This window comes from Rhineura floridana, chromosome 11 (genome assembly GCF_030035675.1).
Source record: "Rhineura floridana isolate rRhiFlo1 chromosome 11, rRhiFlo1.hap2, whole genome shotgun sequence".
Classification (NCBI taxonomy): Eukaryota; Metazoa; Chordata; class Lepidosauria; order Squamata; family Rhineuridae; genus Rhineura; species Rhineura floridana.
Genome location: NC_084490.1, coordinates 69,864,653 through 69,881,174, shown reverse-complemented (window position 1 = coordinate 69,881,174; position 16,522 = coordinate 69,864,653). Strand labels below are relative to the sequence as shown.

At 42.0% G+C, this 16,522-nt stretch overlaps 1 protein-coding gene across 14 annotated transcripts in view; it reads right to left on the bottom strand.

The window, feature by feature from the left end:
* IKZF1 (IKAROS family zinc finger 1) overlaps positions 1-16,522 on the bottom strand; it is a 142,084-nt gene that overhangs the window by 97,384 nt on the left and 28,178 nt on the right. For all 14 annotated transcript variants that reach the window (XR_009758372.1, XM_061589158.1, XM_061589161.1 and 11 more), the window contains one exon: positions 3,225-3,344. Coding sequence is in view for 13 of the 14 variants with exons in the window: in XM_061589158.1 (XP_061445142.1) it covers positions 3,225-3,344 (120 nt within the window). In the remaining variant the exon portion in view is untranslated. The remainder of the gene's footprint in view (positions 1-3,224; positions 3,345-16,522) is intronic.

Below are 16,522 nucleotides of genomic sequence, written 5' to 3'. Positions count from 1 at the left end.
TAGTCCTCTGAACCTGGAAGTTACATATAGCCATAACAGCTAGTAGCCACTGATAGACTAATCCACTAGGAAATGCAACTCAGGCAATTTCTCTGACTGAAGGGATGGGGGAGAAATTCAATTCAGTTCGTATTTCAAGCCAAATCTATCAAATTCGCACTTTCTGAAACAATATGAGAACCGAAACACATCCATCCTTCAAAATTTGTAATCCCAATTTTGCAGTACAGTTCATCAATCAAACAATATTTACAAAATGCATATATTAGGGGAAAGAGTACACAAAATGGATATGTGGGTGAAAATAACATAAAAATGCATTATATTACAATAAAGTGCTTGCAAAAATGTGTTTATTAGGAGGAATTCACACTAAAATGCTGGGAGAATTTTTATGAGGATGTTTTTAAAAAAATTCAAATTGCTGCAGAAATGTGGAGTACTGAATTTAATTGGAAAATGAGAAAGTGAGAGAACTGAAATGGACAGATCTTTCCATCTCTGTCTGATTGGCCTGTGCTAAGTGCAGACATCTGGGTTTATCTTTACTATAAACTACACACCTTCAAGGGTTTTTTTATGTTTTAAGAAGATTCAACAATGGAATGGCCAACTGTGACAGCCCATGGACCAAATGCAACTCCTAAAGCAACTGTACTCAGAGGCTCCTGCTGGTACTTCCAAATTTTAATCCCGGTGCAGTTAAATAAATGCTCGTATTTTACTTTTGTAAGAAAATACACATGAGACCACATATATATTTCATATCCATTTTTGTTATATTTCTGTTTCATGAGCATTCTAGAAATGTAAAGAACTATGGCCAATCTGCTTTCTTCAAAAAGTACCCTCAGGTGTCCCTTACCTCCCAATCAGAGATGGCCCAACATGCTTTGATGCCTGAGGCAGAAAATCCAAATAGCACCTTCCGTTCATGGCGGTTAAAACTTAATAATAAACTAAATAAGCAAAATATGGTTATCCCTGAGTGATACCCTCCAAACCTGGTGCCTGATGTGAGTGGCCTCGCCAGCCGGACCTGTCAGTGACTTCATGCCATCTGAAGGTAAAACTTTACAGTTTGTGATACCAACTTTATTTATAGAACTTAAGAGTATAAGGCTGCCCTGACCCCAGACTTAGCGTTCTGAAAAATAAAAAGAATAAGATTGTTTGTCAACTCTAAATCACACCTTTTCCCCTCTTTTTTCTTTTCAGCTACTCTAATCAGTCAGCTAGTTCTGCTAGTGTCTGTGATAATAAAGAGGGAAAGAAACAAACTACAGTCTTTGATAAAAAAGTGACGCTTCATCCATCTGCCACATAAGAATGTTTCCTCATGCTATGCTGCAGCGACCATGATAAGAAACTTGCCTTATCTGTGTTGCTTATCTTAGAATCAATAGAAACAGAGTGGGAAGAGACCACTGTAATCAATTAATACACATGCATGCACACAATAAAGCAGGAAACCGTCTCCCATTGTGGTCCTAATGCTGTGTCAATGAAGCATGTATGTGACTGCATTTTAGAAGCCTTGCCTCATGGAACATTTCTGGAATTCAAGAGACCAGATCCACTGTTGGACTAATTCACACGTGCATATTCATTACCTGATGACTGCAGCATTGAACAGTGACTTGCGTTTGTGACTGAGCTAAGACAGATCAAGCACACAGACAGAGCACCTCAAACACAACATGCTTGTTAATGGAGTCTGTTTACAAATCCACCTATGAGTCATCAAATGCTGGGTAATCAATGGATCAGAGTCATACGTATAAACTAACTCAGCAAACGAAAGAGGACAAATTATTCAAAGGTTGTCTAGCATTCTTCCTGGGACAGGAGCATCTTGCTTCATAGAAGAACTAGGATGAGTGGGAGCCTCTGCCCTGCCCGTAATGGCTTGTTCAGTATCAAATTTACTCTGCCATTCCTTTTTACTGGATGAGCCACTCAATAACTAAACCCAACAAAGGAAATCAAATCAGTGGAAATCAAGCACAGGATAATGATAGAGGGGGCATCTGGGAGTATAGGAGAGATTTCCACTGACTTAGAAAAAAAGGCACTTACTTCAATATATAAAAAAATCTGTATGGCTTGGCTGAACAGCAAGTATTTAAACAATTAGATTCCTGTATGTATAAATGCCACATAATCTTTACATTAAAAATATGAAGATAACAACGAGGTACATATAGAATAGACAACTATTACAGGTGACCCTTATACAGCTTCAGTACTGTTTGCACATCAGCCAACCAAAGTTAAATATTTTAATAGTCCACAGATTTCAAAGTGAAAAAGTCAAGTAAATCCTTAACTCTTAGTTATGAAAATCATGTATTTTGATGTACTTCATCTGGATCACAGTTTGTTTTAAATCCAAATGGCTGAAGAAACCTGACAGACCTCTTGATAATCACATATTAGGTTATACAAAAGTCCTCCTTGTTCAGGATAACATTTTTGTATATTACAAGTTAAAGTACGGATTTAGATCAGTAGTCTTCAACCTTTTCAGACCTGGGATCCACCTTTAAAACCAATATCTAACACATGGGCCAAGCTTTTAATTTTTCACCACCTCTTTTTCTCTCCCCCATCCATATTTTCCACACACTGCGTTTCTCCCATCACTCTTTTGCTTCCACAGTCTTTTAAAAAGTAAGCAACAGAAAAAGTAACAGGGGGACAGAAAAGGACTATAATCCACTTCAGGTCAGGAATAACCAACTGAGTTGCAAGCCATCAATCAGTTGAAGACCAGTGATTTAGATGACTGGGAATTATTTACAGAGACTGGGATAGTGGCATGCATTGTAGTTAGTCCAGATAATTGCTTGCTTGCTTGCTTGCTTGCTAGCTAGCTAGCTTAAAGTACAGCTATCAAATTATCAAAGAATAACCCTGGTTAGCTCTGGGAAATCTAATGGAAAAGCAGGAAAGGCTGTTACATACAGCCTTCCATCTCCTCTCATAACCACATGCTTCATGTTTTTACCTCTCTGTCATGAAACCTTTGCAGTGTGCAGAATGAGAACAGGGCAGTCTTTTATGGAACCTCATATTTTAAAGCCACACACTTGGCTAGAACTTTTTTTTAAGTTCTAAATCTCTCAGAAGTAGGATAGTTTCAGACTTCCAAATATCTTTCAAGTATATCAGAACCACCTTGTGTGTGGAAGTAGCAGTACTATCCCTAACAATGCTCTTACCCAAAACTCTCTCATTCCTAGAATTCTGCTGACCTCCCGTGCTGGTTGAAAGGTCTTCTGGTACAGGCATGGGCTCATCAGCGTCATCTGGGACATCACTTACTGGAGGACTTTCCTTTCCTGGTAATAAAGAGAATAGCCCCAGTAAGTTAAGAAAAATGCATGTTCTGTTCGTGCCTCTTATCATAATCTCATTGTTCCAAAACCATTTTACACTAATCCCTTTCCATAACTCAAAGGAAAAATTATTTTTGGTTAGATGAGAAAGCATCATGGGCTCTTTGTTTTTAAACTCCATGGTAAAGGAAGTCCATAACCTGTTCAGAGCTGATCCACCCAATTAATCCTACAATGGTTCGTGAAGCAACTCATGAAATGTTCATCTATACTCCTTTGTAAAATACCTAACCACATGCTCCATAGTATTGACAATTCATCAGAAAATGACAAGGCATTGTGGACTTCACTTGTGCAAACTTGTGAAGAAAAAACACATCTTGTACAGCTGAGTGTTTTTGAACTCTACTTTAAGACGTTTTGTCAAAAGTTTGTTTCTCCAGCCTTTATGCCTCTCAGCACAGACTTTCTTTTGCAGCAGAAGCGGAAGGTGGAAGGGGCGGCTGGACTCAAATAGTCCTATAGACCCCGCCCCATACACTGCACGTCGCGCTGATGTCATGGGCGCGACGTGCGACGTTGCCCCATTAACAGATGGGGACAGCGTCTTCACCCCCACCTGCAATCATGCCCCGCTCGTCAGCTGCGCGGCGAGCGGAGCTTCATTTCTGAAAACAAAGCTTATTCAAAGTAATACATGTTGGCACCTCTTCTCCTGGATGCAAGAGCATGGTATTTCATATTTCATGCCTTAACTTCATCTATGTTGTTATATCCTGATAAGTTCACTACTGCATGGCAATTTTATAGATATGCAATCAAACTAACATTTTCTAGGAGATGACTTTCAAAGTGGAAAGATGGGGGGAAATAGCCATTCTCCATTTAATTTCTAAGACGTACATCGAGAAATATTAACTAGGGCTAGGTATGCAACTGCAAAGCAAGAAGCAAATAGTGGGTCAAAATATTAAAATACCATCTAAAAGCCTGAGTCCCAAATAAATTATTTTGCTGCTCAATAAAGACTAACAAGAAAAGAGGTGTTTGCAATTCACCTCTCTGCATTTAGTTTGCAATGTTTATTTAAATAACATCCTTTTCCTGCCATTGCTATAGTCCCTCAGCTTTGAAGAACTTATTCTAGTCCTTGCCATTTTTCTTTCAGGCTAGTGTATTTTTGAAGGATGGTTTGGGGGTGCCTAAGCCTTGGCATCCAAGAGAGAAAACTACAGCATAAGTTGCTGCTTTGCTCTCAGGATTCATAGTTCAGTTTACAGCATCTATAATAATATGTAGAGGAAACTTAGCATGAACGCTGAAGGTTGGTTCTATACCACAAGCGCATTGATCTGATCACACACTACAAGAGGCCTCAAAGGCATGTTGGAGTGAACAGAGGCCCCAATCTAGGCTCACGTTAGTCATGTTCAGGAGGCTCAATCTTATGCATGTTCATTGAGAAATATGTTTCATAGGGTTCTATGGTACACTTACTTATTCCCTGGTTGCAGTTAATTTGCTCAATTGATTTCAACTATTTAGCTGAAAATTAGATTTATATCCCACCCTTCCTCCCAGTAGGAGCCATGGGCGGCAAACAAAAGCACTAAAACACCTTAAAACATCATAAAAACAGACTTTAAAATATATTAAAACAAAACATCCTTACAAACATATAAAAACAAAACATATATCAGACTGTAGGGGAAGAAAATGGCATTGGGACACCGGCATTGGCAACTTGACCTTTAACTGACTTCAAGATAGGTAAAGCAAAGATATGAACTGGGGCTTGGGATAAGGACTATCTGATTGTTTAGATATACCAACGCGCGGAGCTTGGGAAACAAGCAAGAGGAGCTTGAAGTCTTAGTGCATCAAGGCAAATATGACTTCATAGGGATAACAGAGACTTGGTGGGATGTCTCCCATGATTGGAATATAGCCATTCAAGGATATAAACTCTACAGAAAGAATAGAAGCAACAGAAAAGGAGGGGGAGTAGCATTATACGTCAAAGACAAATACACCTCTACGGAAATCCAAGAGAGCGAACAAAGTGGTCCGATAGAGACCATTTGGGTAAAAATAAATGGAGAAACAAATAAAACCGACATGGTAGTAGGTGTCTACTACAGACCCCCTGGCCAAGAAGAGGTGGTAGACGAGGCCTTTCTCAAACAGATCTCTAAAATCTCAAAGAGGCAAGAAGTAGTAGTGATGGGGGACTTCAACTACCCGGATATCTGCTGGGAGACAAACTCTGCGAAGCACAAAGCCTCCAACAAATTCCTGATGGGCCTTGCTGCTAATTTCCTTTTTCAAAAAGTAGAAGAAGGAACAAGGGGATCGGCAATCCTGGACCTGATCTTAACTAACAGGGATTAATTGGTCATAGGAATTAAAGCGGTCGGTACCTTGGGGGAAAGTGACCACGTAATGCTGGAATTCGTGATTCTGGGGAAAGCCAAAGAAGAATATAGTCAAATATGGACCTTGGATTTCAGGAAAGCCGATTTTAGCAAGCTCAGGGACATGATGGGTAGGATCCCGTGGCTAGATAGACTAAAGAAAAAAGGAGCCCAAGAAGCATGGGAGTTCATGAAGAACGTATTACAAAAAGTGCAATCACAAACAATTCCAAAGAGGAAGAAAAATGGAAGACATAGGAAAAAGCCAATGTGGCTACACGGAAGACTGGTGGAGGAGATAAAAGTAAAAAAGAGCATGTATAAAGAATGGAAGGAAGGATACATCACCAAGGAAGAGTACCGACGAGCGGCTCGGGCTTGCAGGAATAGCATAAGGAAAGCTAAAACCCAGAATGAGCTGAGGCTGGCGAGGGAAGCGAGGAACAACAAAAAGGGGTTTTTCAGATATGTTCGAAGCAAGAGAAAGACCAAGGAAATGGTGGGACTGCTGCTCAATGAGAATGGCAAAATGTTGACAGATAACAAGGAAAAGGCAGAACTGCTCAACGCCTATTTTGCCTCTGTTTTCTCCCAAAAAGGGAACAGTGTGCAACCTTGCATCGGTAGCAATCTCAGTAAGGGGTCGGGATTGCAGTTCAAGATTGATAAGGAGATAGTCAGGAAATACCTAGTTAACCTAAATGAGTTCAAATCTCCAGGGCCTGATGAACTGCATCCCCGAGTATTGAAGGAATTTGCTGATGTACTCTCGGAACCTCTTGCCATCATCTTTGAGAAATCCTGGAGAACGGGAGAGGTGCCGGAGGATTGGAGACGGGCAAACGTCATCCCGCTCTTTAAAATGGGTAAAAAAGAAGATCCGAGGAATTACAGGCCGGTCAGTCTGACTTCAATACCGGGAAAGATATTAGAACACATAATAAAAGAGTCCATTGGCAACTATCTAGATGACAATGCCGTGATTAGAGCCAGCATGGGTTTGTCAAGAAAAAATCCTGTCAAACTAATCTCATCTCTTTTTTTTTTTTTTTTTTTTTTTTCAATAATTTTTATTCAGATTTTCATAAAACATACAAAACAAAATCATAAAACATTCAAAGACAAAAAACAAAATCAAAAATAGTTAAACAAAAAGAAAAAAAGAAAAGAAGAAAAAAAAAAAAACAAAAATAAAAAATAAAGAGTAAAATATTGACTTCCCATTTGTCAAAGATCAAATCAGTTATAAGTCTATAATATATAGCAATCCTGTCTCTTAAGTCATATTATAAAATCACTTTCCTCCAGTAGTTATCTTACTTAATCATCAAATCTCATAAACATTACTTTATTCTTTCCACAAAAAGTCAAAGAGAGGTTTCAATTCTTTAAGAAATATATCTATCAATTTTTTTTTCCAGATAAGCATATCGATTAATCCATCTCATTACTAATTATGATAATCTTATTGTCATAACCATAGTCAAAATAAACATTTCAATTAATCCATCACATCAGAATCTGTTAGGTTCAGTAATTTCAGTAGCCATTGTTCTATTATCTCTATTAGTTCCATTTTCCATCTTCCATCTTCAGTAGTCTTGTTAAGTCCAGTAATTTCAATATCCAATCTTCCATTATCAGTATTCCATAATAATCTTGCTGTCAAAGCCATAGTCATATAATAAGAGTCTGATGGGAATTACCTCTATCCCAAATATTTTCTTGCCATCCATTCTAAATAAGTTAGAATGCAAATCCAGGACAGCTTTTTGCAACAAAAACAGATATAAGCTATTAATTAGTGCGTAGCAGAGAGAAGTTACGGCTCCCCAGTGAGATGTCAAAAACCGATCAATCTGGCAAATCTCTTTTAAACAGCAACAATTTAAGTCAAGTAAAAGAAAAATATAGAAAGAAGGGTGCTTGCCTGTTAGTGCGTTCTCTCTTAGAAGATAAGATGAACGTTCGCTTTAACAGATAGAGCTTGCTGTTGAAAATCCGTCCCACCTTCGTCGGCTGGACCTCGTCCCATAAATTAATGAGATCTGGTCGTCCCAACAAAAATAGGCTTTGAGGTTAATCTCTTCGTTTCTCCCTACCCGGGAGAAGTTTAATCAGTCAAAAAAAAAAGAAAAAACTGACTGATATATCTGAATAAGCTTCTTTTGAGGCAGGAGCCCGTCTCAAAAGCAGGCACAGGCTAAGTCACCCTTCCCGCATCTCATCTCTTTTTTTGATCGGGTCACTACCTTAGTAGATGGTGGAAATGCTGTAGATGTCATCTATCTAGATTTCAGCAAAGCATTTGACAAAGTCCCCCACGACCCTTTGATTAGCAAACTGGTCAAATGCGGACTACATGGAAATACTGTCAGGTGGATTCACAACTGGTTGGAAAACCGTACTCAGAGAGTGGTCGTCGGTGGCTCTGCTTCGGACTGGAAGGAGGTTTCGAGTGGAGTGCCACAGGGTTCTGTCCTGGGGCCAATACTCTTCAACATTTTTTTCAATGACTTAGATGATGGGGTGGAGGGAAGCCTTATGAAGTTTGCGGATGATATGAAACTGGGAGGGATAGCTAACACAATGGAAGACAGGAATAAAATCCAAAGGGACCTGGATAGACTAGGAAATTGGGCTGAAATTAATAAAATGAAATTCAATAAAGACAAATGCAAGATTCTGCATTTAGGCCACAAAAACAAAATGCACGGGTACAGGATGGGAAATACCCAGCTTAGCAGTAGTGCGTGTGAGAAGGACCTTGGAATTGTAGTGGATCGCAAGTTGAACATGACCCAACAGTGTGATGCTGCGGCAAAAAAGGCAAACGCGGTTTTGGGCTGCATAAACAGAGCTATAGTTTCCAGGTCGAGGGAAGTAATAGTCCCACTATATTCTGCATTAGTCAGGCCTCATCTGGAACACTGTGTTCAGTTCTGGGCGCCTCATTTTAAGAAAGATATAGACAAGTTAGAGCAGGTTCAGAAGAGGGCGACGAGGATGATAGCCGGTATGGAGAACAAGTCTTATGAGGAAAGGTTGAAGGAACTTGGCATGTTCCGTCTGGTGAAGAGAAGGCTGAGGGGTGACATGATTGCACTCTTTAAGTACCTGAAGGGCTGTCACATAGAGGAGGGTACAGATTTGTTCTCTGCTGCCCCAGAGGGTAGGACTAGGTCTAATGGTTTTAAGTTGCAGGAGCGTAGATTCAGATTGGACATTAGAAGGAACTTCTTGACAGTAAGGGCAGTTCGGCAATGGAACCGACTGCCTAGGGAGGTGGTGGGATCCCCTTCGCTGGATGTCTTCAAGCAGAGGCTGGACAGCTATCTGCGGGAGATGCTCTAGCTGTGGATTTCCTGCTGTGAGCAGGGGGTTGGACTCGATGGCCTACAAGGCCCCTTCCAACTCTATGATTCTATGATTCTATATGAGTGGAGACCCTATAGATGTTGTCTGGTTTAGAGAAGAGGAAGCAACAGAAATGAGGACTATTGATGGCCTGTTCAGGAGGCAATACAGTGATAGAATCTGTCAAGGGACTAGCTCATGAGGTGGGGCCAAAGTAGCACTAGAAGGGCTGCAGGGACAAGAGAAGAATAGGCTTTTACATTACAAACCTTGGCTACCCTGGGTCTAGGTCAACAGTGGGAAAACTCAGGCGCATGGGCCAAATGCAGCACTCTAAGCCTCATTTTCTGGCCCTTGGGGCTCTCCCCAAGACACACCACTTCTCAGGGGCACCCCCTCTCCCCAGGCCACTGCCCTCATCGTCTATGCTTCATACCATCCTTGAGTGTTATTGTCTGGCTAGAATGCATCCTTGAATGCTGATAACGCCTCTTGCTTGCATGGAAGGAGGATGGGTGTCTGTGTGGGTAGAAACTAGCCTACTGTACAAAGGAAAATTTCACATTTGCTGCTCCACCCGCTTTTGTCTCTGGCCTCACCACCTCTGGCAGAAGGGACTACAACCTTTGGGCTGAGAACGGTTCACCACCCCTGATCTAGGCTATCCCAAAAGAGATAAAAGATGGTCTGTGGTGTGTGAGAGAGAGGCTGAGAACGATTTCTATTGTAGCACAGCACAGCTAGCATTCCATTTTCACTGGTTAAAGCCAATCTAGAAATTAGAAAATACAAAATGAAGCCATTGAGAAAACACTTCCTGCACAAGTCAGATATCACTCTGTTCTCTGTGCCTTCCTCATTGGTGCAATTTACTGTTCAGTTAAAGACATGTCAGTGCTACTGCATCTCCAATTTTAATGTGGTAATGTCTTGCCTCATAAAATATTGCTTTCGGGGGCAGAGGGGGATATAAGTGTGAACTTTGAGCTTATCATGCAGCCTAGAAAGTTCCTTTAGGAGTTAGCAATGGCCACATTCCAAGAACCAGGAACAGATGTGCCATTCTTGTCTCATTTACAGTTGCTGTCTTGTTTATCTGCTGCCTCAAGGAAGCCTGAATCTGAATCTGCCTTAAGCCACAGATCAATTCTATTCTCATCATAAATCTGTGTTTATGCTGTGCTGCCTCGTTTTCCAAACTACCTAAAGCCCCACACACATTCAGTAGCAACCAAGTCACTTCTCTGTGATGTGTGTGTGCATGCATGCATGTGTCTGTATATGCACACCTGCCATGCACACACATACACATCCCATGTAGGTAAGGCTCAATTGTGTGGATCCATCAAAATATCCATTCAGGTGCAGTGAAAACAGGCTCCACCTATCTGGCTTTCCCTCATTCACCTGCCATCTCCCCAGTTACCATCAATGCCCATTGTACATTTGGCATTAAATAACCCCGAGTTCCTAAAATCCAAATTTATCTGCAGGGTATTTATTTCTATGTGCAGAGGATCTTGCTTTAAGTTAGAGCAAGAGACTAAAATAGCAGATGAATTCCAGATACATCTAGTCATGATTCTGAACAGTTTGTAATGAATTAATATACAATGGTAACAAAAGTATGGGTAGTATTTGCCCATTCATCTCCCCACACCAGTTTGTTTTAAATCAGGATTGATTCATTTTCCTAAATCACACTGAAATATTTTCATTTGTTAAAAATCATTATCAGAACTCCACTCTCCTCACCCCCAAAAACTGCTGTGCTATTTAGGAACATGGTCAATTACCCCTCAGTTCCCTGGATTTTAAACATATAATTATTCCTTGTGAGCACCTATATTTTTGTCTACTGGTTCTATATATAGTTACTATTGTTATTAACAATTAATTGGATATAGGCAGTAGCCATGCATGGTCAAATCACATTCCTTTAGAAAAAAGAAAAGAAAGAATGGTAGCAGGATAATGGGGTGACTTTATTCATGACTTTGCTATGGTTATCATTAAGTATAACTAAATAACCACAGTGAATGCTTTTAAAATACAGTGAGCTCCCCCCCACTGCCAGTTTGTTTTGCAATTTAATCTTGAATGTAAAAAGTGCACACTTTAGTATAAATCTTCCTTGGTATCCTGAAACCAACCCCTGTTCCTCCCGTCCCTATTTAAAATCAAGCAATCAAGCAATCCAAGCATAAGAACAATTCATATGTTGCCTGTCACAAGCTCTAAAATATCATGCTCTTCTTTTATTTCTGCTTCTGTCACACAAAGGATTGAGGGAGAGACTATGCTATACAGGTAGGCATGGGGAAGAAATTTGATCCAGTTCACATTTAAAGGCAATGTACCTAATTTGCACTTTCCAAAACACTACTCAGACTGAAATACAGCAATGTCCTTTGAAATTCACGCTTCTCCAAATTTTGCATTTCAGTTCTCCAGCCAAGTTATGTGTACCAAAAACCATATACTAGGGTAAACTGCATAAAAATGCATGTATTAGTGGATATAGCATACAAAAATGCATTATATTAGGGAAAATTGCTTTTTTAAAACGGTGCATATTAATTAGGCAAAATTGAACACAAACACATGTATAATAGGAGAAATCCACACTAAAATGCTGATGAATTTTCATGAGGACTTAAAAACAATTAACACAGTGATGTGGAAATGTGGAGAATTGAACTTTAGAATGGGAAAATGAAACTGACAGGTCTGCCCATTCCTATCTACAGGTCCGGCTTGCAGGCTTCCCATGGATGTCTGGTTGGTCGTTGTGAGGACAGAGTGGTGGACTAGATGTGCCTTTGGCCTGATTTTACTACCCCTAAGCAAACTGAAGAGAAACTGTGTGGGCAGTTGGGCTTCATTTTCCCTAAGGATCCTGTGCTACTGAAGTTAAAAAAAAGAAAAAAATCCACATGAGGAAAGAGATTCCTTCCAGCCTGAAGCTGCAGGCATGGGAGGGGGAACTGCAAGCTGAGGTCTGCACATGGGGTAGCGAAATTGACTGCCCTCCACATCCTCAAATTAAGGAAGAGACATTTCCCCTTGTGGTTACATCCAGCTGGAAAGGAGTAGTGTTTCTTTAGGCTGTGCAGCATGAGGGTGGGGATTCATTAAATATAAGTTCTAGTCACAGCCCTGGTGTTATTTTTCAATACATTTGTGAACTTTGAAGATGAAAACAGTAATCTTAGCAAACATGTTTCTGCAGAGATAATGGGAATGGAGGAGTGCTTACAGGGGAGGATCAGTAGGCAGAGAGAGGGGTCCTTAACCCTTCCTGCACTTTCCGATTCTCCTTTACAAGTGCCCCCCAGCCCGGTCGATTTCCAGTTTCAATCCGAGTTTTATCAAAAGCTATTAAAGCAGCTGGATTATTTATTTATTTATTTTATTAAATTTCTATACCGCCCCATAGCCGAAGCTCTCTGGGCGGTGCACAAACTAAAACTTCCATCTACAATTAAAACACATATTTAAACAATTTTAAAACTACATCCAAATTTCAAAATTGTAGACATTTTAAGACAGACGAAAGCACATATTAAAATACTAAGTACTAAAATACTAAAATGCTAAAATGCCTGGGAGAAGAGGAAAGTTTTAACCTGGCGCCGAAAGGATAGTAATGTTGGCGCCAGGCGGGCCTCGTCAGGAAGATCATTCCACAATTCGGGGGCCACCACTGAGAAGGCCCTCTTTCTTGTTGTCATCCTCCGAGCCTCCCTCTGAGGAGGCACCCGGAGGAGGGCCTTCGATGTTGAGTGCAGTGTACGGGTAGGTTCATATCGGGAGAGGCGTTCCATCAGGTAGTGTGGTCCCAAGCCGTGTAAGGCTTTATAGGTTAAAACCAGCACTTTGAATCGAGCCCGGAAACATATAGGCAGCCAATGCAAGCGGGCCAGAATCGGTGTTATGTGTTCGGACCGCCTTGTCCGTGTCAATAGTCTGACTGCTGCATTTTGCAAGAGCTGCAATTTCCAAACCGTCTTCAAAGGCAGCCCCACGTAGAGCGCATTGCAGTAATCTAATTTGGAGGTTACCAGAGCATGGACAACTTCAGCGAGATTTTCCCTGTCCAGATAGGGGCGCAGCTGGGCCACCAACCGAAGTTGGTAGAAAGCATTCCGGGCCACCGAGGCTACCTGAGCCTCAAGTGACAGGGATGAATCAAGAACAACTCCCAGGCTGCGAACCTGCTCCTTCAGGGGGAGTGCGACCCCATCCAGAACAGGTTGAACATCCACCATCCGGTCAGAAGAACCTCCTACTAGCAGCATCTCAGTCTTGTCTGGATTAAGCCTCAGTTTATTAGTTCTCATCCAGTCCATTGTCGCAGCCAGGCAGCAGTTCAGCACATTGACAGCCTCACCTGAAGAAGATGAAAAGGAGAAATAGAGCTGTGTGTCATCAGCATACTGATGGCAACGCACTCCAAAGCTCCTGATGACCGTACCCAACGGCTTCATGTAGATGTTAAAAAGCATGGGGGACATAAGAACATAAGAAGAGCCTGCTGGATCAGGCCAGTGGCCCATCTAGTCCAGCATCCTGTTCTCACAGTGGCCAACCAGTGGCCACAGAACTGACCCCTGCGGCACTCCATACTGGAGAACCCAGGGTGCCGAACAATGTTCCCCAAGCACTACCTTCTGGAGGCGACCCGCCAAGTAGGAGCAGAACCACCGCCAAGCAGTGCCTCCTACTCCCAGATCAGTGAGTCTCCCCAGAAGGATACCATGGTCGATGGTATCAAAAGCCGCTGAGAGGTCAAGGAGAATCAGCAGAGTCACACTCCCCCTGTCTTTCTCCCGACAAAGGTCATCATACAGGGCGACCAAAGCTGTCTCCATGCCAAAACCAGGCCTGAAACCCGACTGAAATGGATGGATCTACAAGGGAGAATCAGTAGACGGAAGAATGTGAAGCATCCCGCTGCCTCCCAACTGATTTCCCCTGCAAGTGCTACAACCCCCACCTTATGAGGGAAAGCCAGGTTTCCCAATCCTGTGTTTCCTTCATCATGTCTAGTCGTATTCAAACACAGCATAGGCATCAAGTGTTTCAGGTCTTGCATAAAAATGGCATCAACCAAATTGAAAGGTCAGCAAATCCTCCCCACCCCCAATTACCCTCTAGCTTAGCGGCCAGGACATTTTCCTCCCGGCTCCTCTTGCTGGATCTGACATAGCAAAAAATCAACAATACCACACTTCAAGGAGAGCCAGTGCGGTGTCGTGGTTAGATTATCAGACTGGGAGCTGGGAAACCAGGGTTCAAATCCCTGCTGAACCATGAAGACCACTGGGTGACCTTGTGCCAGTCATTGTCTCTCAGCCTAACCTATCTCACAGGGTGGTTGCAATGATAAAATTGGGAGGAAGAGAACCATGTTTGTACAACACCTTGAGCTCCTTGAAGGGTAAGTGGGATATAAATGTAATAATAAATAAATAATAAGGAAAAGGCAAGCCATGAAGAAGCAAGCAGTACCAGCTCTTCCAGTTTATGAATCAAGGTGGCCACCAGTCACCCTTGGAATTCAAACCACAATGTAGAGGGCAGTTGTATAACAGCCTATCTAGATCAGACCAAAGGTCCATTAGGGTTTCCAGTAAGACAGCTAGCTTCTTCTGGGCAGCTCACAAGCAGTGCATGAAGTACCACTTTTCATGAAGTGCATGAAGAGGAATATTGCCTTTGTACAGAGAAATTCCATTTCACTGACTGATAGACCTAGCCTCTATAAATGTGTATAATCTATGTTATTGCTATCAGTGTTTTGACTTCATGGATATGTGGTTCACAAAGAGGTTCACTGTTAAGGAGTTGACAGTTCTAGATGGATAACTACTTAATTTTAGAACCGACTCTAGAGCGGATCTCTGCTGATATGAGAAAGTGCTTCCTCTCCTAACATTGCCTGCACAGCCTAATTCTCACCACCACCCTAATCCCCACCCTCAGCCTCTCATGCAGGTGTCTCTACAGGAAACCACAGACAAGAGGAAATACTGCAAAAATGGTACTTCATCACCTCTTCAGCCTGGTTTTAGCAGGATTCACCCAGGCATATACCTACAGGCTAGCAGAAGATTCTCAAAAAGTTCTCTCTCTTTCAGTCCATATGAAACTTTGAATTAAGATAGTTCTGCACAATGTGTGACGCAAGCTGAACACAGCTCATGAGCTCTGCAATGTGTGGCTTGCCTGGTGCTTGGCAACCACCCTGTGTTGACAGTCCCAGGCAAGCAGTAAAAACAAGAGGTGGGCATCCCAAAATATATTGATAAGCTGTATTTGGCATGGTGGTTACACATTTTTATTATTATTATTTATTTAATTTAATTTATATACCGCCCTAAGCCCGAAGGATCTCTGGGCGGTGTACAAAAAGATAAAAAACAAGCAATGTATAAATACAATAAATACAATAAATCAAGAAAACAAAACAAACAAACAATAAAAGAACCAAACAACATCCAAAATACAAATAATGATGAAAATGCTATTAAAACACACTTTAAAATGCCTGGGAGTATAAAAAGGTTTTCACCTGGCGCCGAAAAGATAGTAGCGTCGGCGCCAGGCGCACCTCATCAGGGAGGCTGTTCCACAGTTCGGGAACAGGCCCAAATTGTGATGAGTTCGCTGGACACTTCCAAACTAAGATCGCTTGCATTCGTCAGGACTTAGACTCCAATATTATAGCAGTTGGATTCAAAGAAGCATCCAGACCACGGTCTTGTCCTCATTTATTGGATGAGTTTCAGTTGGTGCAGCTTGAGGATGTTGACAAGATCCTTGGACTGGTGCGGGTGACCACGTCTGTGCTGGATCCTTGCCCCTCTTGGCTGGTGAAAGTTGGCAGGACCGGAACCGCCGGCTGGGCCAAGGAGGTAATCAATGCCTCTTTGCGAGAGGGTGTGGTCCCTGACTGCCTAAAAGCGGCGGTAGTGAGACCGCTCCTGAAGAAACCCTCCTTGGACCCAGATAACTTGAACAACTATAGACCTGTGGCGAATGTTCCGTTCCTGGGCAAGGTTCTGGAACGGGTGGTGGCTGGCCAGCTCCAGGGACTCTTGGATGACACTGATTATCTTGATCCGTTTCAATCCGGTTTTAGGCCTGGGTTTGGTACCGAAACAGCCTTGGTCGCCCTGTATGATGACCTTTGTCGGGAGAGGGACAGGGGGAGTGTGACCCTGTTGATTCTCCTTGATCTCTCAGCTGCTTTTGATACCATCGACCATGGTATCCTTCTGGGAAGGCTCACGGAGTTGGGAGTTGGGGGTATTGCTTGGCAGTGGCTCCGCTCCTACTTGGTGGGTCGTCAACAGAAGATAGTGCTTGAGGAACACTGCTCGACACCCTGGACTCTCCATTGTG